At 40.4% G+C, this 27,543-nt stretch overlaps 1 protein-coding gene across 1 annotated transcript in view; it reads right to left on the bottom strand.

Annotated features, from left to right (window-relative positions):
- Positions 1 to 21,035: 21,035 nt before the first annotated feature.
- LOC102311591 (plasma membrane calcium-transporting ATPase 3) overlaps positions 21,036 to 27,543 on the bottom strand; it is a gene marked incomplete at its 5' end in the record, with an annotated part of 36,501 nt that continues 29,993 nt past the window's right edge. The window contains one exon of the mRNA XM_005951402.2: positions 21,036 to 21,983. Within this exon, the coding sequence (XP_005951464.2) occupies positions 21,468 to 21,983 (516 nt within the window). The remainder of the gene's footprint in view (positions 21,984 to 27,543) is intronic.

The raw sequence follows: 27,543 nt of genomic DNA, 5'->3' as shown, positions 1-27,543 counted from the left end.
CTTGGTCTAGCCCTGAGTCTCGGCCAGGCTTGGACCCGGATTCAGACTGTTATTTTATTAAACCAAACAACAACAAAAAACAACTGAATCCGGCTCCAAAGCCGACCAAGACTCAGAGCCAGACCTGGACTCCAACCACATCAAAGCCAGACTCCAGATCCCAGAGTCTCAGTTATGAGTAATAACAAAGCCATATTTGCTCACCTCTGAAGAAACTCTAAAGTGGAAGCCAGCTCAGATGGATAATGGATGTTAAAATTGTAGTAGCTCCCACAAATAAGATCCACAATGTCTTTCAACTGGAGAGCTAACTGCCATACTTCATCCTCATGGTTTTGTACTTTGTCACCAATCAAAACTGGCAGCAATCTCAAAAGGTTCCAGTTTTGAACGGCTTGCCCTGATAATTTGGATCCATCAGGTTTGACAGTACATGGCTTTGTAAGTGCTTCGGATCCTTTATATTTAAACTGTTTAATGACAGATAGACTGGAAGAAGTTTGTGCGTCTTTTTAGCAGAACCCAGGGGATTCACTACCTCAAATGAATCTTGGTACAAAATCAGTTTGAGGCTTTCAGGGTTTTCATTAAAGAACTGGTGACATTTGAAAATTTTTCCATCATATAAATCCTTAAAAATTTCTACATCAGGACCCCCAAACTGTTGTGACTGTGTATTCCTCCACAACTGTGACTCTAAAAAGCTCTTCAGAGTTTCTCCAACTGGTATGTAGTAAGCAAATTTTTCTGTCATGTTTTCATCCATTCCCAATGGCACTTTCTTGGGTTCTGTGTATTTTTTAGTAAACAACTTGCCTTATTTATTGTGTAGGCTTGACCCAATTCGTGCACATTCTGCATTTCCTCAGCAATACTCTGTATAGTAGAGGCAGGAATTAGCAGCTGTCCTTGCAGTTTAAGGTAAAAGAGACACATGTTTCTGAGATAAGAATGACTATCCTTCTCTGGCATATCACTGGCTGAACTAGCAGATGGCATGGCTTCATGTGTGTTTTCTGAATATTCTGTACTGTCATTTGGGGGCTGAGGACGAGATTCCTTGTACATGTCATCAATACCATCTGGGGAACAAGCTTTATGCTTCCTACACATGTGAGAAGTAAATGATGACTTTTTTGTAAACATATGCTTACAACCACTTACTGGACATGACACAGACCTGCCCTCTGCAATATGATCGTTTAAGTGAGACACTAGCTCTTTCACTGTTTGAAAATGGCGGGCACATAATGAAACCGCACATTTTAAATCTGCAACAAGAGCTTTAGGAGTAGCTTGAAGTGCAGGTGCATTGTGCACACGATAAAAATGCCCCTTGAAAGCAGAGTACGTGGTGAATGTTTGGCTGCAATTGGCGCCAACACATTTAAAAAAACAACAAGGCTTATTCTTATGTACTCTGCAATGTAGTACATAGCCTCTTAATGTGACCAATACCTTTTTACAAAAGACGCAGATGATCATTTTTAGTATTTCAAAAGTTTGCTTTTGCTTTTCAGCTGAACTAGCATGCTAGCGCAAGGTTATTGAGCATTGGTCTAAATATCAACTGGTGCTTTTATCGCGAAAAAAAAGTCGCCAAGATATTAAACTTACCGTGCAGACTTTCTGACGAACAAACACAGATCCTCAAAAAAACACTTGAAATCGTATGTTTGTAATTTGTCCTAAAAACGTAGTTGCTAAAAGTTCGACGTTTTCTTCTCCCGTCTTCTCTCTCGTGCTGGCTTGTTAGCTATAGTCATGAACTAGGCGCTCTTCTCCTCCCGCCCTCACGTCATTATCCAATCAGAGACGAGCTTCAGATGCACTTTCAAAATTAGGCGCGCTCAGTGCAACGGAGAGTAGCCTAAAGTAGCTTACAGCTCTGTGGAGATGAGGCACCATAGAAATCCTATGGGAGGCACTGTAAGTTTGTTTAGCCTGTAATAATGAGACATTGCTAACCTAACCCAAAAAAGTAGTCTTGTCTAAGTATCACATTGCAATTAAAAGAAACATAAAGAATACAAGCATTACTTAGTCGTTAAATAATAATTTCTTATAGGTTACTCTACAATAGGCTGCAAATAGCCCGAATGATTTAAAAAACAAACAAACATAATGTACACAATTTTAATTGTATATTTTTATATAGCCTATAAATAGAGAGGCAACCTCTCAGGTTCACAATGACATCTTCTGTGAAAACATTTTTATTAGTCCTATCCCTGAATTTGCATCATTTCATGAATCATGTTAAAAGTAGGCCCAGTACATCCATGCAGTTGTAAAGTGACTTACATATAATTCTTGTATTTTTAAAAACAACTGACTAAAACTATAATTTTTATAATATTTGCATGTCAAATTAACATAATTGTTTGGTTATGAGTATTAAGGTATTTCACTGTTTTTATTCAAAGTATTTGTAGTTTTAACCAATAAATTTGATTATAATAACACATTCATGTTGTAAATATAACAGGAACATTCTGTTTAAAGGTTTACAATAATTCACTGTGATCGAAACAGGAAAGTTGTGTTTTGGGGTTTACTATACATTTCTGTAGGGGTTTTACATGGTTTTTATGTCAATTTCACTGCCCTTTTTTACAGTGTACTCAGCACATCCATGTAAATGTTAGATAGAAAGTAATTTAGGTACAACATGTTTGTATAACACATGTCTGTCTGTATGTGTGATAGGGTGAATGAGACTTGTACTAGAAAGTGCTTTGAGTGCTCAAAATTGAGTAGAAAGATGTTATATTCTTCTTGTTTTAGCTGCACCTTTTACTACAGCAGAAGATTTACATTCATCTCACTCTGTTTCTAACATCCTCATCTGTCACACCAACCCTTTGGATGTCCTCCTTCACTACATCAGTGAATCTTCTTAAGTCTTTTCTCTCTTCTTCTCTTTTGATTTAAAGTCCCCAGTGAGCATCATGATCCTCTACCCAGGTTCTTAGTGTCTTTTCCATTTTCTCTCTCTCTTGTTATCAGCTTTTTGGTTTTCATTTTGCCTTCTGCAATTGTAATCTCAAAAGACAAAAAAATATTTGTTGACTCAAAGGAGAGCTAACTACCTTTTAATGATGGAACAATCCTTAAAACAGGAAACTTGTAAGGCAACAAGTTAAAATTTTACTTTGAAACTTTTTCATTTCAGGAATTTCGAGCCCGTTCTTACTCCTGAGCCGTAACATGCGGATGTTTTGTCACGTCCCGCGGCGTTCCTGAGGAACGCGAAAGGAGACCTTCGGGTTATGGCTGGAATCCAGTGCAATGACGCTCCCGCGGTAATAGACGTTCCAGCCCTGTATTCCAGCCCTAAACCTAACCTTATCCCTAGCCCTGACCATAACCTTATTCCTGACCTTAACCAGGACTTTAATGATGTTAAATAGCGTGTTTCTAAGCGATTTGAAGAAAAAGAGCGAACATGTGTAGATTCAGTCCAGACGGTTCTCATATTTCCTCTTTTTCCGAGGTCGTCATTTAGGAACGTGGTGGGTAGCCGAAAACGTAATATGTTGACGATTTGTCACCTAGCGTAAAATGTTACGCTTTGGGGGTGAGAACGTGTTGGAATTTCAACTGCTGCAACTTTCTACAGAGTCATTTACATGAAACATGAGACTGACCGAGAAACTGCCTGGACAGCAAAACAGATGGGGAGGCTTTGTCCTTCTTCTCTTTCAGATGGTGTCCATCTCAGGGTGAACTGTCCTGGTCCTGATGGACTGCTGATTAAATTGTACGGCCCGCTGTAGAGCAGCTCAGAGACCCTTCAACAAACAAAATCAAAAATTCATCAACTTGTGTGTGGGGGGTTTTTTTGTTTTTGTTTTTTTGTTTTTTTCAAAATCTCCACATCTGCAAAAAGAGCATATTTCTTTTGTTTCCCAACTAAAGCACAGATTTTATCCGGCCATGTTTTATTTCTCAAACCAACCAACCTTGGAAGCAGGGGCACTTTTAGCCCATTTTTAGGGCTACTGAAGCACATCAAACATCAATCAATCAAGACTAATGTTGGATCAGTGTTTCAATATTTATATCTTTTATTAGATGTTCATGTGGTTTAGTTTTGTATTACCTAATCTTTTTGCATTCATGTCCTTACATCTGTGTGGCATTGGCTGTTTTATTTACTGTGTCGTCTAACTTGACTTCTGACTGTAATCTTGTACATCAGCACTGGAGATTTGTAATAATAAAGATCATCTCACATATGTAACCTGATAACCTGAAACATATGTCAAATTTGCATGTCACTCATTTCTCTTAGATTCATGACTTTGAGGCCTATATTTCATATCTACCCATAGGCTGCTCTGAATATAATATTTAAACTTTTATATATTCAGACAAAGTCTTTAACTGTGTTTTACTTACGTGGAGTTAAGTGCCTCTGCAGTGATGTGAATTTCCAGAGTCTGACTGACGTTGTAGAGCTGAGCTCCGTTGGCTGGTGTTGGAGGAAGAAACTTGGGCAGAAAGAGTCCTTCTGTGCAGGATGGCACTGCAGGATCAACTGGAAGAATACAGAGAAGTTAAGGTGATTCTCACAGGATGCAAAGATGATCCACAGTAAAATATCTGCTGGACAGATTAATATTTGTTGGTCCAGAGAATCAGTCTTGATTACACTGGTGGTCAAACATCTCTGTACATCAGGCCGAGCACTAAGTTCATCAGCAGCAGCTCTTTAGTGCTTTCATTGTAAGATAATGAAACGTATATTGGTACCTTTCAAAGCAAACTGAATCGGTATTTTGCTGATGGCATCGTTGGTAGTTATTGTTGTTTGTGTCCCGCTGGTTTGAGTCAGAGTGATGGTCTGTCTGGGGAAGTCCTCCATCACCAGCTGTACTACATACGAACCTTCATTACTGCTGCTGGTGGGGCTGAATGACAGAGTACAAGACGACTGCAAGAGGACGAAAATGGGTTTGAAGTCAAAATAACCAAAATGTTTTCTGTTGCAGAAAAAACAACTTTTTTGGACAAACTTTCACTTTTGCAAAATAAATTGTCCTGAACTGTAACTCAGTTAAAACCATTTAATCACTTTCTGTGCCAGCTTTTAGTCTTTGCCTGTCTCATCTGACATGAGAGTAACAATCATTGCTCACCGATGAGAGGCTGAGGACAGACGGTGGAGTGCAGGGGTTACACTCTGAGAGTGCAGAGTTTCCATATCTGCATTTAACTTCGTCTCCATCAGGGTCAAACATCAACAGGCTGAAATCTCTCTGACAGTTTGAAGGAACTCTGAGAGAGAAACAAAGATTGTAGCTCTATTTGCTGTATTCATTTTAATGTAACGAGCGGGTGATAAATACTTTGTTAAATACATTTTAATATGAAAGGGATGAATGTAAAATATGAACTATAAAAGAAAACTAGGCAAACATAGACACACATAAAGTGGGCTTACCCCACAGCTGGTAGGATGGTGGTCTGAGGTGATGTGTTGGCTTTGCCGGTGTCGGACCGGTTCCTCAGTTCCACCCGAGTCACAGCTCTCCATGATATGATGTTATTGATGCTTGATATCCAGTTACCACTATTCAACCTTGATAGAAAATTCAGTTTTCAAAGTCTGAACATAACATGTTTTAGTAAATTATTAGTTTGAGTGACTGATGTTTTGGGGAATTTTTTTTGTCACACTTAAATTACTTTTTCTTGTTGTTGTACACTCACCAAAGTTCAAACGGAGCGTTGCTGGAAACCTGTCGAGTCATGATTCCCTCTCTCTGACACCAGTCTCCACTGCTCTCCTGTTTTACCACATGTAGTGTGTAGGTTCCAGTCCCACAATCACCACTGAGGCAACTCCATATATCACCATGTGTGCAGTCGTGGAAGTTCAGTTTATACCGAACGGTCACCTGTAGAGTTACAGCCACAAAGTGTTTACCTAACATTTTAAAGTTTTCAAGTACATTATTTTAAGAAAGAAAATGTACGTACTGTGACAGATCCATCTGCAAAAGTGTCCTTTGGGTAGTAGGTCATGACTGTGCCTAAAAAATGTGAAGCCTGAGTGCCGCAAACCATCAGCAGCACCAACGATGTCACAGAGAGCAACATGATGAAAGTGTGTGTCTCTGCACAAAGGCAGAAATCACTGAGAACACGAATACATGTACTTCCAAAGACAGCCTCTCTTTCACTCTCTGTCCTTTTGTCTGATGTTTTTGGATTAGTTGATTTAGTTTGTAAACATGAAAATTACCTGGAATGAGCAAACACCTATTAGAAGATTACAATCAGATGGTGGTGGGTACTGAATGCACTTATCCAACTTTAAGAAACACAAACATCAGACTATTTAAAAAATCGTATTTTCAATGAAGTTGTTTTGAATAAATCAAAACTTTCTTAAACTATTTTTTCACATTTGTTTTTATCTTTTAGTTGCAATGGTTCATCAGTTTATGAAACAGAAATCACTTTTGCTGCCGGGGGATTCCCATGATGCATTGAGTTTTTCCTTTTCAGTCACCTTTCTCACTCACTTTGGCTGTATCCCAATTCAGGGTCTGCAGCCTTAAAGTACGCAGCCTCAATGATACTCAAAGGCAGAAAAGTGATTTCTGTGCACAACAGATCACAGAACATTTATGCTTCGTTTATGTCTGTCTGCACATTTGGATGCATGTAAGAATATATGCATTCTAATATGCTTTCTTTAAGAGGTGAAACATGCCACACTTAATAAAAAGTCTCCAACATTCCACATACTAGAAGTAATTGTGTAATAATAGTATTGTCTTAATTTAGAAATAGAAACTTGACGGTTGGATTTTATTTTTTCAAGACGTCTCCTGTTTAACTCAGTTGTGCCATCTGGCTTTATACATGTACTGTTTGATAATAATTCAATTCAATTTTATTAATATAGCCCCAAATCACAACAACAGTGGCCTCAAAGCACTGTATATTGTAAAGGTAGACCCTACAATAATACATTCAGAGAAAAACCCAACAATCATATGACCCCCTATGAGCAAGCACTTTGGCGATAGTGGGAAGGACAAACTCCCTGCTAACATGCTAACTGCTAGCAATGCAGAGAGGTCTATTAACACATAGGCTGTATCCCAATTCAGGGTCTGCAGCCTTAAAGGCCACATTTTCAGGCCGATTACGTCACCGTGACGCGACCCCCCCCCCACCCCCCCCCGGGGGGGGGGAAAGTTGTTTTGGAGGAAATAGGGTACCCCCCGGGGGGGGGGTTGCCGCCGCCCCTCCCCCCCCCCCCCCCCACAAACCCGCCCCGCCCGCGCCCCCCCCCCCTTGGTGTGGGTTAGTGGGGGGGGGTGGGGAACTATATAAGAATGTATGAAGAAATAAAAAAAAAAAAACCCCCCCCCCCCCCCTGGGGGGGGTTTGGGCCCCTGGGGCGGGGGGGAAAAAAAGTTCGATCCCCCCCCCCCGAAAAAAAAAAAAAGGGGGGGGGGGATTACGTCACAGCGGCGCGCCGAAGGCTGTCCCAATTCAAAGGCTGCTCGAAATGCGGCCCTGAAATGCGTCCTTCATTTCCCTGAATTTTAAGGCTGTGGCAGTGTAGACTTCGTGGCCCAACATATCCCAGAATGCATAGCGCGGCGGTGGGTGTGGATAATTTTGCCGAAAAAAAACGGCGGATGAGGGGCGGCCGAAGAGTAAACTTTAAGTAAGTACTGAATATTATGTCACTTATTTATGTGCAAATGTTTAATAACGAAGAACATTAAACATTACTGTTGGCCACATGTCGGCAAAGTTATGTGACATTAGTGACGTTTGTACTAACTTGGTTTTAAAGCCTTTACTTTAAAATATACACCGTTCAATAGCTGAGCTTAATCTTACAGAGAATGATCAAAGCTCATGTAGAAACAAACAAACAAATGAACAAAAGATTTTCTCCTTCATTTCTGTCAGACAAAGCTGTATGATTTAGTATCATGGTTGCTAGGCAACCTGGGCAGCGCAACGGAGGCTAGACCGTCCCATTTCACAAGTCTCGCACTTCCGGCCTTAGCGGTCTTTAAGTACGCGGCCTTTGAGGATCGTTGAGGCTGCGTACTTTAAGGCTGCAGACCCTGAATTGGGATACAGCCATAGTGAGTGAGAAAGGTGACTGGAAAGGAAAAACTCAATGCATCATGGGAATCCCCCGGCAGCCTACGTCTATTGCAGCATAACTAAGGGAGGATTCAGGGTCACCTGGTCCAGCCCTAACTATATGCTTTAGCAAAAAGGAAAGTTTTAAGCCTAATCTTGAAAGTAGAATAGGCTCTCCCCATTCTACTTTTAAATACTCTAGGAACAACAAGTAGGCCTGCAGAGCGAGAGCGAAGTGCTCTAATAGGGTGATATGGTACTACAAGGTCATTAAGATAAGATGGGGCCTGATTATTTAAGACCTTGTATGTGAGGAGCAGGATTTTGAATTCAATTCTGGATTTAACAGGAAGCCAATGAAGGGAAGCCAAAACAGGAGAAATATGCTCTCTCTTTCTAGTCCCTGTCAGGACTCTTGCTGCAGCATTTTGGATTAGCTGAAGGCTTTTCAGCGAGTTTTTTGGACATCCTGATAATAATGAATTACAGTAGTCCAGCCTGGAAGTAATAAATGCATGAACTAGTTTTTCAGCGTCACTCTGAGACAGGATATTTCTAATTTTAGAGATGTTGCGCAAATGGAAGAAGTCAGTCCTGCATATTTGTTTAATATATGCATTGAAGGACATGTCTTGGTCAAAAATCACTCCAAGGTTGAATAATAGGACGAATAGTAAGATGTTCTGGCTTTGCAGAGAACACCTACAATAATTATTTTATCTGAGTTGAGCACTAAATCAGATAAAAAGTCTGAGAAATCAGACCGAAACTGTCATGGTCGGCTGTGTGGCAGGCAGGCAGGAGTGGTGGACCCAAAATGCAGGATTCTCAGGACACGAGGTTTAAACAGAAAATGCAGCTTTATTGCTGGAGCAGAACATCAAGATAAAATAAAACTCACAAAAGCAAACAAAACTCTAAACAGAGATGCAGGAGGACTGGAAATCCTAAACACGCAGCAAGTGAGGGTGAACAGACGTTAACGCAGACGCTGACACAAAGACACACTGGGCTTAAATACACTGAGGGAGTCATCAAGGAATTAGAGACAGAAGGGGGACACAGCTGGGAGAAATAAGACCTAACGAGACAGGGGAGAGGTAAAACTGAACACACTGACATGAGACATGAACTTTCAGAATAAAACAGGAAACTTAACAGACACAGAGAACCAGACAGGACACTGAACTTGACAGGCAGACTCATGAGCAGACACAATAACACCATGGACAGACAGAGGGAACACAGAGAAGTGGGAGCAGGCAGGCAAAGAACAGAAACCTAACAAATGGCAAAATCACAACAGAATACACACTCGGAATGAACAAAAGCATAAGGAAACACAAAACACTGAGTCCTCAGACTCAGGACCATGACAGAAACTCTGTGTAAGGCCCAGGTGGACGATAGATGATAACAAGTAAGACTGGTTTCTGAGTTTTACAGCTGGGGTGGACAAGGCTAAGCATCAGGCTTTCAAATGAATTAAAAGTCTGTCTTGGTCTTTCATTAATAGCAAAACAAAAACAGACAATTTAAACATAAAATATTAACAGGTTGCCACCAGTTCATCACAAATCATTTAGTATAGATGGTCGATTTCACAGACAATACACATTATCTCTGAAATTATATCTGAAACTGTTCTGATGAGAAGTTGAATGGTATTAATCGTATTATTCCTCATACCACAAAATACATTGTCAGAAGTGTTTCTGCTTCCACTCAGTGATTCCTGAGGCTAGCTTTTTTGGTCTTTTGCGCAGAAACTGGGAAAACAGCCTACAGGGTGAGAGATTAAATGCAAAGCATGTGGGAACTATCAATAGAGCAATGAAAAGCCTCTGCTCAGTACTGAGCAGTAGCTTATCCAGCCACTATTTTCTTTTTCCAACCTTCTGCCAGAGGTTTCTTGTTGTTAAAAGAGAGTTTCCCCTTCCCACTTTTGCCAAAGTGCTTGCTCACACGGTCATCTACTTGTTGGCAGTTTACATCGTAGTACTGTCTTTACCTTACATTAAGTTCCCTGAAGTGACTGTTGTTGTCATTTGACATTAAATAAATAAAATTCCATTGTAAAAAATATTCACAAACTCTCACTACACAAATAGTGAACCCAGTTCACACGGGATTTTAGGGTCCCACTCAAGTCCTAAAGGAAATTACTGTACCATCTTTAGCCCATACTATCTTGAGGATGGGTCCACAGGAAACCTGCTAAGATACCAGAGCTTTTCTGGCAATATGAGAGTCTGTATATCCCCATCGGGAGATGGAAAAATGAATGTGTCGAAGAGGACTTGACTTTATTCTATTCTATAACCCTGATAACATCTCTGATAACATGAGTGGTTATCTTAAAGCAGAGAAGAGGGCTCATCTTAAATGATGAGAGTACTGCATCACCCCCTTTATTAGGGAGGACAGGGGCTCTGACAACTGTAAAATGCTATTTTACAAAAAAGCTCACAATGCAGTTTTACTGTGTAGCCATGTATTATGAGCTTGTTTTTTCTCCTGCAGCTGGTATTGTGGTCTCCTCTCTAAATTTCAGGCATTGTTATAAACAGCATTTTCAAAATACTGAAATTTCCTGTTGTTTCTTACAGGAAAGTTCGAAACATTAATACCATTTCAAAAAATAATTTGTATTTACAAATTAACTTTACAACATATTTCTGTTTACTATGTGATTAACTTAAAGATCTTCTAAGTAAATTATCTCTCACTAATAACTCTCAAGACACAGTGAGGCATAACGGTCCTGCTACAGTTTTAGAAAAATTGATCTATGTTAGATTAACTGATCCAGTAAAGTAGAATCAGGTCACATTACAGTCTTAAGCTCGGGGAACATTATGCTCAATATTTGCTGTGAATTTCATTTCTAAATAAAGGATTATGAGCATGTTGTACTCACTAAGTTTGCTGTCCGGTCTGGAGAGCTGTTCAGAGAGCTATTGTCAGTGAAGAGCTGAGCTGATGGTAAATAATACAGAGCTGCTATATTTACACTGTCTGGCTGAAAATTAATCTACATGCAAAACGTGTAGCCAATAAAAAATGAAAATGTCTTCCTCATCAAGTGCAACAGACCAAACAAGAAAATAACCAACTTTAAATCAAACATTATAGATGTCTGGATGATCTCACCTGGTGAAAGCTGTGACCAGATGATCCATTTGTCTTGAATTAGATAAGCAGTCAAGAAAATGAATGAGTGGAAATTGAGTTATAAACTAAAAACAACAGGTTACATACAGATGCTGTTAGATACTCATAATACAACAGCTTAATTGCAGAAGAAAATTTAATTTACATGCTGTCTTTTTTAAATATAATTTTACTTTTATTTTTGGCTACTTCAGCCTTTACAGGACAGTACAGAGAATATCCTAACATCACTGTACAATGCTTAGCCCAGCTACTGTTCTTGTCACAGCAAGCAGTGAACAGTGCCAGGATAGTGTTGCTACATGAAGTGCACTTTGCTTCCTCAAATATCATTTGCATTAAATACTCATGAAAATTGCAGATATGACGCTTCTCTGAATTGCAGAATGCTGTTAAGCCACTGACACAATGAGCTGTTTATAAATGTGACGCACACACCAGCAACAGAGACCGAGGTTCAAAATGCAAAATGTGGCTACAAACCCAGCACCACAAGAGAAACTGATAACTGAATGTGTTTCTGTGACTTATGTCTGTGAAGGTTCTCAGTCATCCAGGTCATCGTAGTCAAAGGAGCTTGCAAAGAAAAGCGTCTGGACTTCTTTAAGTTGCTTGAAGACGTTTCACCTCTCATCCGAGAAGCTTCTTCAGTTCTAAGGTCAAATGGTGGAGAGTCCCAGATATAAACCTAGCGGGAGTTTCCCCCCTTTGATTATTTCGCAATACATGTCGTTATCATTCTATCGCCCAGCTCTACTTAGGATACAGTGTGCAATACAAGGGGAATTCAGAAATAGTTACTGGGACTGAATTACTATGTAATAGTTTATTCATAATTATCTCTTTCATCTTAAATGTAATCCCAACACTGAGAAATACAAAAAAGTAACTATTGAGGTTATTTTTTCAAGTTGTTACAAAAGATCCAACTACTATCAAAGCTTTTTTTTAAAGCTTTAGCTCTTAGCAATGTAATGTGTAAACCACTTATTGAAGCCTAAACAGAAACACATGAAAGGAAATCCTGTTTCTTTATTAATCACCAGAGCATGTTGCATAAAAAGAGATGATGTGTGCTAAAGTCAGGGTTTAAAAGCCGGACAGTGTTTTTTGTTTTAGTTTTTTGTTTTTTTACACAACACCAGAATGACTGCAGGTGTCCGTAAATTGCGGTATTTGAGAAGAGGAGCAAGAATTCAGAAGAGGAGAAAGCATAAAGGGGGTGACTTTTTAAAAGTGTCAGGTAATTTAAAATGCAAAGTTTTTATCAACTCAACAAACATCAGCAAACACACAAACTTGTGTGCAGCGTGCAGTTTGTCACACAGTATGTTGCTAGCGCAAGCTCCAGCTGCTGTATTTCACAGGGAAAGAAAAGAAAGAGAGCTAACTTCACTCAGAGATGGAGAAATATAAGAAAGACAGGACAAGAGAAGAGAAGAAGAAGAGAGGAAGAACTGCTCAGTGAGATTTGATAAACTGGAAATCCTCATGTTTTTAAGTTAGATATTGGGTCTGTACATGTGACATAATATTTTTTCATATTGTGAAACATGCTGCAAAACAAACTGAGGCAGACTAATTGTGCTATTTAAAGGCTGCATGAAAATCCTCTGCAGGTTAATTCAGGATAGCAAACCGGTTAGTTTGCTGTACTGTGATGGATTTAAAGTAAAAAACAGTGTGTGACTGGTGTGGCTGTGGTTTCTTGGTCAGAGTTAGGTTACATCAAATGAAGCAGGGATTTATATGAAATTTAGCTGATGATGCTGAGATTCATTTACTCAATTCCACCTTCATACCAACTTTATACTGTCTAATATAAAGACAGTGTACTGTAAGTGTAGAGGATGACAATCAGGCAGGACAACTCATGAAACATCTTTTGACATCTGGTTGAATACAGTTGTGTATGTCCACAAAGAGCAGCAGCTCAGCTGATCACATCATGCACACTAAGAAAATCTGCCGGAACTCTCAATAAAAATTATTGTGAGTTATGATTCTTTTCCCCACAATGAGCCATTACAACCAATTTCAGGGTTCCCACACGGTGAATCCACTTCACCCTTGACTGTGTTTAGAGGCAAAGTCACCCTCTACAATGTAGGTAACCAAAATAGATATGTATTTTTTAAATTTTCCTATAAATTTCCCTTACTCCCAGATTCAAGCAGAGTGTAAGCAGAATAAAAAAAAAAGGTAAACTGAAGTTTGTATTTGTCATCCAGGGAAGGATTTTGTTTTGAAGTTGTTTTGCTTTGCATGTTTGTTGTCTTTTGCTGTGTTTCATTGTGGAGTGTTTTATTTATTTTTTGTATTGCATGTTTTGGTTATATCTGTTAATTTGTCCTGGAGAGACTCCGCCCTTCCCCGTTTACTAATTTGACACACCTGAGAGGTGACAGCCGGCGGTGATTTGAAGAGAGTGCTCGGAGACGCATGAGAAGGGGCTGGTATAGCAGTACGTGGCAAGGGCATACGACGGCCAGTGTTCGGAGAGACAGAGGGAGCTGTGCTGCTGCTGGAACAGCTTGAGGCCAGAGGACGCTACGGTGGGGGATTAGTTGGCAGTAGTGATGGGCAGATGAAGCCCCATGAAGCACTGAATCTTTTCATCCAATTGGTTCACCCCAACGCGAAGCTTCATGAGGCTTCATTTGCTCTAGCAGGACACCTACTGGACGTAAAAATAATAGTTGGCATGAATTTGAAGAGTTTGGCCTTTTGCACACAGCCTGTAAATGTCAACAACAAAAGGAGTGTGTAAAACATGTATATTGTAGTGATGGCAGCATACTGTGTATATTTATACTGGCAGTATGGAAAATGATCATTTGGAAATGCTTGAAATGGAAATGATCATTTACTGTGAGGTGAGGTGTGGTTGGGGTGTGGACAGTAGTTGTGCTTTTGTAACGTTGAGGTATGGACAGCTACACACTGAGGCTTTGAGCCTCAGTCCTGCCTGTTCACATTTTATTCTGTAAAAACTAAATTTTCACTGCTTTTATGACCTTTTTAGTGGGGAGAACATAGCTAGGATTTAATGATTTAACAAATCTTTTGAATCCTTTGTCCTCCACAATGCTAAATGGCTGGGAGTCCTCAATCACCATGCTGACCAGGTCTTCATCTATTTGAGATTGTTCTCCTGAGGAAAGACAATAAAGATAAAGCACAAATATAAATATCACACACGTAACTTATAACAGCTGTATAATATTGTTATATCATTTAGTAACATTACTGTATGCTATATTATCATTGCATTTGATGGCTCACCTGGTCTTGCTCCACAATCGGTGTCCCCCTTATTCTCATGCAAAGCTCTGTAGTGCCTAAGCGTGGATGAGGTGTTGTTGTTGTTATATCCCAGCTCCCTGGCACATAGCAAACACTCCACCTTGTACAAAAGTCAAGACAGCTCAACATAAATTGTATTGCACCATCAGTATCATGAAAATACATCTTCTGTAGAAATGTACATACCTTGTTGGGAGGAATAAGATCAAAATGTTCCCACACAGGGGAGGACATCCTCCTCTTCTTAGCTGGCTCCATTCTCTCCTCACTTTCTCTCCTCACTCTCATAAACCTCGAAACGGTCTCCAAACTCTCACTAACCGCAACTCTCCATCAAACACCCACATTTTTGAATGAAGTCTGAGGGGTTTATATCGCTGTCATATCTCGCGGCAAAGTTCGAACCACTTCATGAACCAGTCACGTGGTACAGCCGGGCAGCGAGGCTTCGGACGTCATCATTTTCAGCTCCTCCCATAAATGAAGCAAGCCTCGATACGCGCTTCGCGGAAACGCCCCCTCCATTACTCGACACACGCTCCGAAGCCTCGATACAGAACGTCCCATCACTAGTTGGCAGCGGGACAGCGCCCTACCTCCTACGGCGAGACCATAGTGCTGGCGTGACGTCGCTTTTCGGTGTCACGCCAGCACTATGTCTTTAGGAGCTCTGCCCGTTCGGGGTAAGTCCTGCGACATATCGTGCTGCAGTATCCCGAGCCACTGGAAAGAACAGTGACTGTCGCTGCCCCTCTCTTTTCCAGTACCCCGGAGCGGAGAGACTGACAGGACGGCCGGGGACGCCGCCAGGCTTTCCTTGCCCGTTCCGATTTTGCTGGACTTTAACGCCATGGCTGACGCAACTGGACTTTTAGTATTTTATTGTGTGTGTTCTCCCTGGCCAGGGTTGTTTTAATTACTTTTAAACTTTTAAACAGTTTTGTATAATAAATTATATTTTAGTCATACAGATTCATATCGTTCTATTCCCTTGGCTGCTCCACTGATCCGTTTTTTTTTTTTTGGAGGGTTTCCCTCAGAGTAACACCTGGTCAATTCACTTTACATATTCCCATCTAGTGATATTATTTTATCATTATGTTAATATACCACAAGGTTCAGTTAGCTTTGCACAAAAATGGAAACCTCCAAAGAGCTACTTTTCACCTTGAGTACATCTTTACTTGAGCAAAGAGGTTGAATCAGTACTAGAGTATTTTTTTAACAGTAGTATTTGTACTTCAACTTAAGTACAGAATGTTTGTACTTTTGTCAACTCTGTTTATACATACACAAACCTCGTTAACTTTAATATCTGAATTCACCATTGTGACAGGATGTATTACAGAAAATGAGAAACAGCATAACAAGCCCACTTTAATACTATCCACTCCACCTGTTTGACAAGCCACCATGTTTGTTGCGCAAGAGGTTTATTGAAGAAAGTAGCTGAAGCGTCAGGTTCATTGATGAAGAAACCCACACAGATATAAATCCTCGATGTTCATCAGGTGATTTTAGTTACCTTTGAGGGACAGGATGATGCATCACCTTGTGCAGAGGTTTAAAAATGGAAGGGCATTCCTGCATTATTGCGAACAAACAACAGGACCACACAAACTTTGTCAAAGTTATTATTGTAGAATACTTTGATTTTTTTTTCTTTCATACAGACAAAAGGTGTTGGACTTAATTCCCATTAAATTCTCTTAGATTTCCATACAGACTTAGTCTACAGTATACAGGTGTGTTCTTTCTCATATATAGATATTTATTCGCTTAAATAACAGGCAGGTAACTCTTTAATATATTCAATAGTCTTCATGGTTTGTTTTTTTTTCTTTTTTTTTCTTTTTTTGGTCTTTTTTTTTTATTTTTTTTTAAATTTCAGCACAGTTAAGGCTGCATTTTCTGTCTGCAGAACAGGACTGCTTTGTGCAAGAAGGGGGGCCATTCCACACATAATATTTACAATAGTATGTATAATGAATAATGTAAAAGCCTTCATTTGATCCTGTGGTAACATGGCAGTAAATACTGGTGGCAGATCTAAAAGAGCAGCCTAAACAGCACATGGAAGCACTGCACTTCTGCAGTCTCTAGCTCTGCATCGCCTTCTGATTCTCCATCTTCTGGGTCCCCACTTTGTCCAGTCTTTCAGACTATAATGAGGTACATTTGTATCTCCTGTTCTCTATTTATAGAGTGGTGTCTCTGGTCTTAAGAGACTGTAAGCATCTCTGCACCTCAGCACACTTCAAGGGCTGTTCACTGGACAGAAAACACAGCCCTCAGAATATGCTCAGGAGAATGTGCAACTGTCTTTCCATCAGTGGGAGCACCGGTGGAGAAAATCAAGAATAATAATCATAATAATAACAATATAATACAAGCGCTTCCATTTTGTTGTTCCTCTCTTTACAAAAAGCAATTCAAAGAAAAGAAAGAAACATTTTTAAAAAAGTGTAACAGGAACATAGTACCTGTAAATCAAAGATCCACATGTGCACATTTGGGCGATCTGTACAATGGTGCAGTTGTACAATTTAGAATTTTGATAAATAATTCTGATAAATATATTCTTCTTCACATTGTTTTGTCTTTTGTGAATCTGGCTCACAACATCATGATGTAACATGGCTGGACAGATGGACAGAGATGGCTGGACAATCAAATTTACACCACTTGAGATTATCGCCCTGTAGTCTGGTGTGTGCGTGTTTTCATACATACAGAAAAAAGCGCTGATGTAGCTGTGCTGAAATAGAGGAGACTTGAGCAGGATGTGCGCATGCGTGCGGGTGTGTCTGTGTGTGTGAGAGACAGAAAGAGAGTGAGCGAGAGGAAGAGAGCAGATGTGGAGAGATTAGTAGCCTAAATGACTTACCAACACATAAAGTGTGACATTAATGATACCAAATGCATGCTTCAAAACAGACAGACCAATACAGTGTCACCACCTGCCCCACCCAGCTCAGGTCGGTTTAAGGTGGTGACGATGATGATGAGCATTCAAGAAGACAAGAGTTCTGTACAGGTAAGGGTGTTCCCAGAAAGCCCTGCGCACTTACTGAAACAGAACTAGCAGGACAGATGCGTTCTCTCGCTGTGGTTTTAATCCAATGGTTGGGTGCGTTTGTCGACATGGCAGTCTTTTGCATAACGTCTGCCCTTGCCTTAGTCTGGCGGGGGGACAAGTCAGCTGCAGGGGAGGTGGAGGGGCAGAGAAAGGGGAGGTAGCAGGAGTTTGCATTGCTTTGAGGTGTCACACTCTGAGGCAACATGAAGTCAGCGGTCCACCCACACCTAGTACAATATGGGATACAGGAGGGCGCTCTCACAGCTGCTCTGGAATGTGATGTTTGGAATGTATGTTCCATGGAATGTCAAGGTGGAGGTGATGTCCCTGGTGTCATCACTATGGTGGATATCTGATTTTTTTTTTCTCTTCTTTTGTTGTTTTCGTTGGGCTGTGTGCTCATGCAGTGTGTTATGGCCTTTTAGGTTGGCAGCTTAGACATAATGTCTGGCAAAGTGGCTGACTGGGTTTCTTGTAGTGAGTTAGATAAAGGCATGGGTTCAGCAGGAAGTTAGCTTAGTTTAGCTTAGCTTGACATAAAGACTAGAAACAGTTCAGTTCTTCTAGCAGCACGTATAAAGCTCACAGGTTAGATGTGGTTTAATACAGAAGTGTACTTAGCCTGACCCATAAATCACTCTGCACACAAACCTTCCTAAAACCATGACTTATCCTTCTATTTCTAACCATTTCTTTTAGGGATTCTCAAAGTTTAGATGATTGGTTTCCAGCTTAGCAAGCCTACATTTACTTCACTGTTTGCAATGTCTAACCAGATGTTTTTTTTATATGGGTAATTGTGGTTAATTGTTTGTTTGTTTTTTAAACACTAGTGAGCTGTTCTATTTTTTTTACACTGAAATTAAGTTGAGTCATATCTCCTTCTGCACTGCATCACACCATGGTGTGATCCACAGATGTACAGTAATGTAGTTGCTGGCTATGTTTTTAAGGGCTATGACCTGGAAAGGACTTGGTTGATACTTGTGTTTGTTACCAGAGGCTTTGGCCTTATTTCCTGGATGTGTGTTGAAAAGTGAATGAAATGCAGCAAGTTTAAATTCCATGCCCTTTCATCTTTTATATGATGAGGCACCACAACAGCAAACCTTGAGAAAGCTCTGTTGTAAAAACTGTAATAGATCTAGATTAGTGTCACAAAGAAAACTTACTACCTGTTTCATGAGCCTGCTGTCCAGAGTCTGGCTGGGGATGTTTTAAGCCCTGAAATCTTTATTGCATCCAGTTTTAATTTTAAAATAATTTAATAAATGAGACTTGGACCTGCATAAACAGCATAAAGTGGAAATAAATGGAAATAATGTGTCAACAACTATGAGACCATTATTGGGACTGTGAGCTTTGTGGTGTAGCAGCAGCAGTTCCTCTTGTTTGCTGTCTAAAACATCCTCCTGCAGCACAGTCCACTGTCACCACAATGATGCTCTTTCTTGTAGCAGTTTGATGTCTCTTGACAGCCAAGAGAGAAGAGATTTTGACCTGCACGTGTCCTGTGTTTTTTAAAGGTTACAGAACAATCAATGTATAGGCTTAACCCCTGTATCAAACACTATCAGCCTTCACTCACTACTATTGTTATATCTGCATTTAGGATGGCATTTACAGATCCTTATCTGTGTGTCATATGTTTTCATAGTATTGTGACAATAATAATGGATTGGATTTATATAGCGCTTTTCAAGGCACCCAAAGCGCTTTACAATGCCACTATGGAGGTAGCTACGGTTGTAGCCACAGCTGCCCTGGGGCAGACTGACAGAAGCAAGACTGCCATATTGCGCCATCAGCCCCTCTGGCCAACACCAGTAGGGTAAAGTGTCTTGCCCAAGGACACAACGACCAGGACAGAGAGCCCGGGGATCGACCTGGCGACCTTCCGGTTACAGATACACTTCCCAACCCCCTGAGCCACAGTCGCCCCAATATGAAAAGCTGTCAGACTTTAACTAAGATTTTGCTTGTTTCCCTGGCACAAAACAAAAGCAACAAAATTGCATAACTCAAAAATTTAAAAGGGAGATGTCATGTGGTAATTGGAGTGCTTTACAGGTGTTTCTGAATAAGTTAGGCTAGCTCTTTATGCTAAATGGAGCTAACTAGTTAAAACACATAGCCTTATATCCTTAAAGGTATCCCAATCGATGACCTGTACATAGTAATGGAGGGGAATGCGCAAGGACATAATAACATTTACAATACGCTCTTCTTGGTTGTACCTGATATCTAAAAGTGAACACTGACATTAGACGCGGGCATGTGGTTGAGACACTGAGCAGGTTAAAATGACACAATCTTTTTGTCTGCGCAGAGGGCGCTGGTTACGTAACAGAGACGACCTGATCATGTGAGCAGGAGGGGCTTCCAACCGAGTGCACGTTAAGTCTTAAAGGGCCTTCGCCTGTGCATTGCGTGTTTGATGGCATTTAAAGGGTTAATGCTTCCCAAGCATTCAGCTTTTTTTCCAAAAAGAAAAAAGCTGACACACACGCACCGACAAACTCTTGGACGTAATGCGACAAAATGAGCAAAGGAGAAACAGCAAGAGAGAAGACGATGGGACACGGAACAGAAATGAAGGGACTGGAAGAGGATGTCAGCCATGGAGGTTGCCCAAGGTGACAGGTGCAGATATTCCCCATGCATACTGGGGATATGGCAGGAGGCTTGAAATGAAATTTACACAGTAATATATCCAAATTAACATGACATCTCATACACTGTTCATCTCAGAGCAATATTCCAGATAACAGGTCATGTGAACAAATGGGGCAGCATTCAAAGACAAAGTGAGGTGATGAATGAGTTCTGTGTTGTTGCTTCCCAAACATTTATATCTATGTATCTATAGACAGATACATAGATATAAGTGCCCTGATCTTTTAGACATTGTCGCAGCCATTGTATTTAAATGAACAGCAACCTTTTTTTGTTATGCTTTTGTTTGTTTTTTTCAGAAGAGACAAGACAATACACGTACACACAATGAACGAGAAAGAGGGATGAAAGAAAAATAACTCAAAGTTTCTGAGAAGAAATAAAATGATATATAAGAACGAAATAAATGAGCACCATTATGTTGGGAAATAAATGAATGGGAAATGGAAATGACTGTTAAAGCTTTAACAAAGCGTTTTACTTATATTACAAGCAAAGTAGTGACTTTGAAGCGGCTGCAGAATCTACCCAGATAAATGGTGGTAGATAAATGGTGGTGGAAAGTGGGTGACAACAACATTAATGATGAACACCAACAGAAATGGAGTGAGTCAGCCCCCATAGCCGCATGGCCTTGTTCTGCTGAAGCATTAGGGAATGTGTGGTTTTCTTCTGGACGTCTGCCCCCCCCCCCCAGACCCTGCCAAAGCAGACCTGCAGGTGTGTGTGACAAGAGCGTGCATGAAGTCGGTGTGCAGCTGGGCAGGGTGAGTGGGGTTCCACAAGAAGGGGGTGACAGACTGAGTTGGATGGTTTTGTGGGTAAAGGAGGGGAGGGACTGGGGTGAAGGTGGGGAGTCAGACTGAGAGGGCTGGAGTAAGGGCAAAGGGAGAGAAAGTGGCAACATGTTCTCAGGGAGTTGTAAGCAGAAGTCTCCGGCCATTGTCCACTCCCTCCTTGTCCTTTGCTCCCTCTTGTGAGCTTGTTGAAAGGGCGATTAGATGAAAATGTCATGTGTGTGTGTCCTCAGCCCTCTCTTGTTCTCACCCTAACTTCATCCCCCCTTTTTCCACCCCCCCTCCCAAACCCAAGTTCAGATCAGTTATAAGGAGGTCTCCACACAGTAGAGATGGGCCGGGTAGGGGGTTGAGGGTTTCACCGGCCTGTCCCTGCCATGATGATTATGGTGGAGGTGGTGGTGGTGATGACGAGGGCTTCGGTTGTAGGTGATGACTGCGTTGGTGCTGTTTCGGTTGCTGTAGGCGACCATTGAATCAATGCTGCTGCTGCTGCTGCTGCTGCTGTTGTTGTTGTTGTTTCGGTTGCATGGGGTCACTGGGAGGCTGTACTGGCGGTAGGGACGGGTGGGATGGGTGCGAGGCGGGGGTTGGGGCTGGGTGGGAGGCGGGGGCGGCTTGCGGAGGGCCGGGTGCAGGTGCTGGTATCTGCTGAGTTCTGATTCGTCATCCACATCGGTGTCGTCGATCAGCGGGATGTTGTGGATGAGGTCATTGATGAGGAACTCTGGGTGGACCATGAAGTTGTGGATGGAGTTGCGGGATTCCGGTTTCTCCCGGCCCTCGTACAGTGAACTACGGAATGCTTTCACCACTCGCATCTGCCCAGAAGAAAAGAGATCAGGGAGAGACCACAAAAAAGACAGAGGAGAAAGTCAGAGAAAAAGAAGAGAAAAAGGAGACATGGGACCCCAAAGACAGACCCACTTGTGTCCTCCAGCAGACAAACAGAGTGAGAGACAAGCAGACACTCAGGGCCAGGTGGCTGCAGTTAAAATAAAGGCAATGTAACTTCTAATGGTCAGTTAAATTTTTGACCAAGAGCTGCTGTGGAAGCTGAAATTATTAGGACTCGCTCAGGACAAAGGACAAAGGCACATCAATCTTCCACTTTTTACACAGAGTACAAGTAAAATAATATTTTGAAATGATAAAATATGCTTCATTTTTTTTTACTAAGATTTAAGGTGTTTTGACACTGCAAGTGACTAGTGCTCTTCAGAATGATATCAATCATTCTAATCGACACATCAATATTATTTTCAAGGATAAGAAACCCTTAATTGTATGGTAAGTTCATTCTCTTAACTTTGGATATGGTTAGGCTAGCGCTATATCTCTTGCTTTTTTTTTGTTTTTTTGTTACTTAAGTTAAGCTAAACCTAAACATCAAACTCTTAGTATGAAGAAAGATTTTGAAAAAGATTTTTAAAAGGCTCAAATACACAAATCTGAACTGATACCCTTCCTGTGTCAGTCTGCTAAATATAAATGTACAGCTAGCACACTGTTAGCTAGGTCTTGATTCTGATCTTCTGCTCTTGATTTATCCTGTTTAAAATCCCCATCGGAGCAGTAGCTTTTAAAAGAAAATGAATTTATTTATTTTACATGAATTACATTTAGAATTTAAGTAAAAACACAATAAAAGCATTTAATAAATGATGAATAAGTGATATTATATTTTAGGCTTTAAGGTGCTAAATAGTATGTGTCATCTGAACAACTTGACAAATTAGTTCAAATCCCTACTTAGCTCTTTTCGCTCTGCCCCACAGATGCCTTTTTGAATCATGCATCTTTAATTGCCCAGAGTGATCAAACCCAACTTCTTCATGCCCTAAGCCCCTTGATGTCATAGATTTTAACACTGTATTCTTAAAAGCAGCATAAATACTGTAAGACCTATGTTTTTAATATTTATATTATGGCATGGATTCAGGTAAGAAGCAAGTTAAGAAAATGCTATAAAGATGACGTGAGAGCACAAATTGATATAATCATTTGACTGGTATGGAAGAAGGTTGACAAATAGCCATGGAAAGGAAAACATGGATTAAATAAATATATTTATAACTTTGTTTAGATAGATGTTGTTTTAGGTAGTTTATTTCTACACCTGGATCTGCATGATGTCATTGAAAGTGGACATCCCTAACATAGACAAAAACAGCCCTGGCTATGAGCACAGAAGTCTCTTCTAGCTGTTTCTTAGACCTGTTGTTTATGAAGGGAGGCCAATCAAAAGAAAGTTGGCTTAAAGTGAGGCTAGTGTTAAAGGACGAGTTTCTTTCAGACAGGACCTCTATGACCTGAGAGGTTGTTATAAGACAGCAGAATAGGTCATCTTGAAAATAAATTGGTGCATTTCATTTAATTGAGATATATCACCATATCATGTAATAACCACCTAAGTCCTTTGTGTTGCCTGCATGTATGATCCGTTCTGCATAGAAACACATTTTTCAGAAGCTACACCACATTGTTAAATAAGCAGAATAGATCTTGTTTAAAGTTTTTAACTATATCACCATCCAAACCATGGCACTGCACTAATTTAATAGCAATCTGTCTGACAATTGTCCATTTGAAGATTAATTATACTGGGGTAACATCATATCTGGATTAATTTAGCGTCAGCTAGACATCCACCTGATCCTGTGTGTCTCCAACACACAAAAGTGAAAAATAAATAGTTTCAAAATGAGTTGGCTGATGACATGTTTCTGTCAGTTCTCACACATCGGTCACACCTTACAAGACAAAAACATTCCGTAGCCACATCACAAAAAACACAAAAGCTGCAGAAACTTTACATCACACACTTGGCATATGTGTCTATATGGCTGTGTTTGTGTGTGTGCAATCTGTTGGGCTGGTGATACATTATGCATGGGAAAAACACTCATACCTCAGCACACAGGATCACAGGCATGCACACACAGATGAAGGTGTTTGATAGGCACAAATGGAGAAAGAAGCAGGAATGGTGAGTGTGTTAATTCAATATACAATAAAAGAAGAATTTTGCAAGAACCTATAGCAGTGACCAAACACACATACACACATAAATAATACATGCATGCAGCAGAGTGGACCAGAGTTATCTCCACATCGTGCAGTTTGGAGTCTGAATTCCGCATGCATCGGGCAGCTGTCAGTCATGGGGGCTGTTTGTTAAAGAGAGCTGCTTTATAAACACAGCCAAACTGTGAGTCATTCAGTCAGCACCCCGACACGTGTGCTCATGCACATGTGCAAAGTGTTCTGTGTGCCATGCAGCAGTGATAGACAGGAGAGCAGAGTGACAAGAATGATGACGATGAAGTTGCTGCGGGATGTAAAATAACAAATCTTGCAAAACAGAAAAGTGACATCATGAAGAATCAGCAGGTTAGAACACTATGTGATTAGCTAGATTACTAGTAACAAAAGAGTGAAGCTTGAGTGTCAGCCCTGCCACAGAGAGAGACAGTCAGGTCATGCTTAATCAGATCTTTGTCACTTACACTCTCTTTCTGTCTCTCCCTCTCTCTCACACACATGCTCGCACACAAACACACGCACAAGTGAGTTTTACGAGTGCACTTCAAGGTGGTGTATGCGTGCATAAACACATTCCTTTGCCATAGCAGTTGGTCCATGCACCCATCTCCAACGCCCAAACAGAGGAAAAGAAGCAGCATGAGCTCAAAAGAAAGAGAGACAATTTAATGCAAATATACTGACAGGCAGAGGCAGACAGAGCCTTATACAGAGACAGTTTGGCCGAATGAGATCGGCAAAGAAAAAGCTTCATGTTCACTGCAACACCTACTGGAGTCCCAACTGTGATTATGAGAGGCGGATGGTCAAGCAGCTGAATGGAGTTCAATGCTGCAGTTGGCCAAACTAGGAGAAGTCTCTATATATGACTCTGGCTCATATGATAGACTGAGAGACATACAGATGTACAGACAGACGGTCAAGCGGTAGGTTCAGTGCTTATCTGTTTTTCCAAAGAGCATGTCAGACAGTAGAAAAACACCTCATGCAGCCTGAGAAGGTTTCAGAATGTTACTTTCTCACTTCGTCAGTGCTCGGTTTGTTTTCATTTTGTCTCCATGGTAAGAGTAAACTTTCGAGTATATGACGCCCACCAGTGTGACCAGAGAGGCCCGGAGGTCAGGGCACTGCTGTGTTACTTATTCCTCTCAACCATTTCTTTTCTCTCTCTCCCTCTCTCCCTGTTGGCTCTTTCAGCAGTGCTTGATGGAAAAACAATGATGGTTAAAGTACGAGGAGAAAAAAGGGCGCTGGAAGATAGAGAGGCAAAAGAACTGCTGATGAGAAGAGACTGCAACATAAATACTGGGAGAAGCTGTGAGGTAGATGACTGGTTAATGGTTCTTATTTCCCGAATTGAGGCCCAACTGAAGAGGCATTCACCCCTGGATATAATGAGCTGTAATCCATAGCGACACCTTGTGGCATTAAGAGCATCTTTTCTTCATATGCTCACATCCCATTTAAGGGTGGAGGCTGATGTATTTTTTTAATTTTTCATTTAAAAATTCTTTACTAAAGAACTGAATGGATTAGAGTAAAATAGCTTATTGCCCTTTGTTTTTTCCCGACAAAAGTAAACTTAAAGGTTAATCTCTTTAATGGGACTTGCTCATGGAATTAACTAACTCAGCTTGAAATGAAATGAAACTGGATCCATAGATCACTTCTAAAGATCCAGAGGAATCTCTAAGATCCAACACAGCTCAGGTGAATGACGGCAATAAACAAAGACTTTTATCATTTTTATATCTCCACTTATTATTTGTGATGTTTCCTTCGGATTTGCCTTTGCTGTCTTCTCATAGAATTGGTCAGGGAGTCAGTGGTGTCAATGTCAGGGTGTAGGCACACCATAATTCAACAGGGCATAAGTCTGGTTGCTTTAGAAAGAACTTTGGGTAGTGGATTAGAGTCTGTCCCTGAAACAAACTGTGGATAAGCAGCAATGCTGGGGGACAGGATAGCACATGGGCATCTGCAAGTAATGTGAATTTGGTGCTTTGGTCCAATCAGACAACCAACCCCTGGCAATGAAGAGGACATTTCCCTCATCTTAAGAGGTAATTTTAAAAAAAAAAGGGTGATAATATAAAACAATTTCCTGAATTGTGACAGCTTCACTGCCAACTTAAACTTGTGGTCACTCATAGTATTACAATCCAAATCTCTTTCACACTGTTAACAAATTAATATAAATAATCATAGAGTAAAACTGTTTACAGGACAGCCACAACTACTACAAGGCCAATTTTACCTTAAATATTTTTTAAAACAATTTTCAGTCCATTTGCCCCAGAAGTATGACTATCCCAGCTGACACTGGACGAGTTGCAGGGTATAAACTGGACACTGCATCAGGTCATATGCGTACATGTTTGCACTGGCATAGAAGAGGAAAACACTGAAAAAAAGTGGGGATTTTATTTCTAAAAAAATGTCACTATAAAAAGATTAATTTATACCCCTTGTAAGCTGTTATAAAATCCAGTTCTAGCTATGTGTTATGTGTGCAACTACGCTTGCTTACACACCGCTTTTGAAAAAATAAAAATGGTGCTCACAGATTTCCAATTTCCAATAAACATTCAAATTAATGTAACACAAAGTCAAAAGAGAGCCATGACTTTGATTTTCCTCTGGATTGTGGGTGTAAAAGCACACTTTACCCACTGTAAGCAGGTTAGAATACGGACATTCACTGATAGCAGTAATGTCTACAACCAAAGAACATCTCAATACTCACAAATTTCTCACAAAAAAATGGTTAAGCATTTTTATCACGATTTTGACCAAAGGGACTATAGATGGCATATTAGGGCCACATTAAGAACAGAAACATTACTGTTAATTTTGAGAATAAAGTCAAAATCTTGAGATGAAACTCAAAAGACAAAAGCTAAAACACAATTTTGACTATGCAAGTTGTAGAGCGTAGCAGCTGTGGCAGTGTTTGATTTGAAATGACAACTTAAATCTCAACATTCTGACTTCATTCTCAAAATATTATTTTAACTTTTATTTTAATAATATTTAATCTCAAAATCTCTTTCTGTAATCATTACAGAAAGCACTTAGAGTCCGTGGTAAATCTTTAACAGAAGAATCAGCATGCATTAGCTGAATGGTAGCATTTTATGGCAAAATCTTGGCCCACGTAAAGAAAGTGTTGTTTTGTTTCAGTTAATACAGAGGGAAAGGTTCACCTTGACTGGCACATGCATAAAGAGCCATGGCTGAATACTCTTCCAGGCACATTACAATATGTGTTAGCACCATACTTTCATTGTTGGTTCACCTGACCTCTCGTTTAAGAAAAACCCTTTCTGAAATATA

Source organism: Haplochromis burtoni, unplaced genomic scaffold (genome assembly GCF_018398535.1).
Source record: "Haplochromis burtoni strain Fernald_Lab_line unplaced genomic scaffold, NCSU_Asbu1 Contig_965, whole genome shotgun sequence".
NCBI lineage: Eukaryota > Metazoa > Chordata > Actinopteri > Cichliformes > Cichlidae > Haplochromis > Haplochromis burtoni.
Note: the sequence above shows the minus strand (reverse complement) of the source record. Positions and strands in the feature narration are given on the sequence as shown.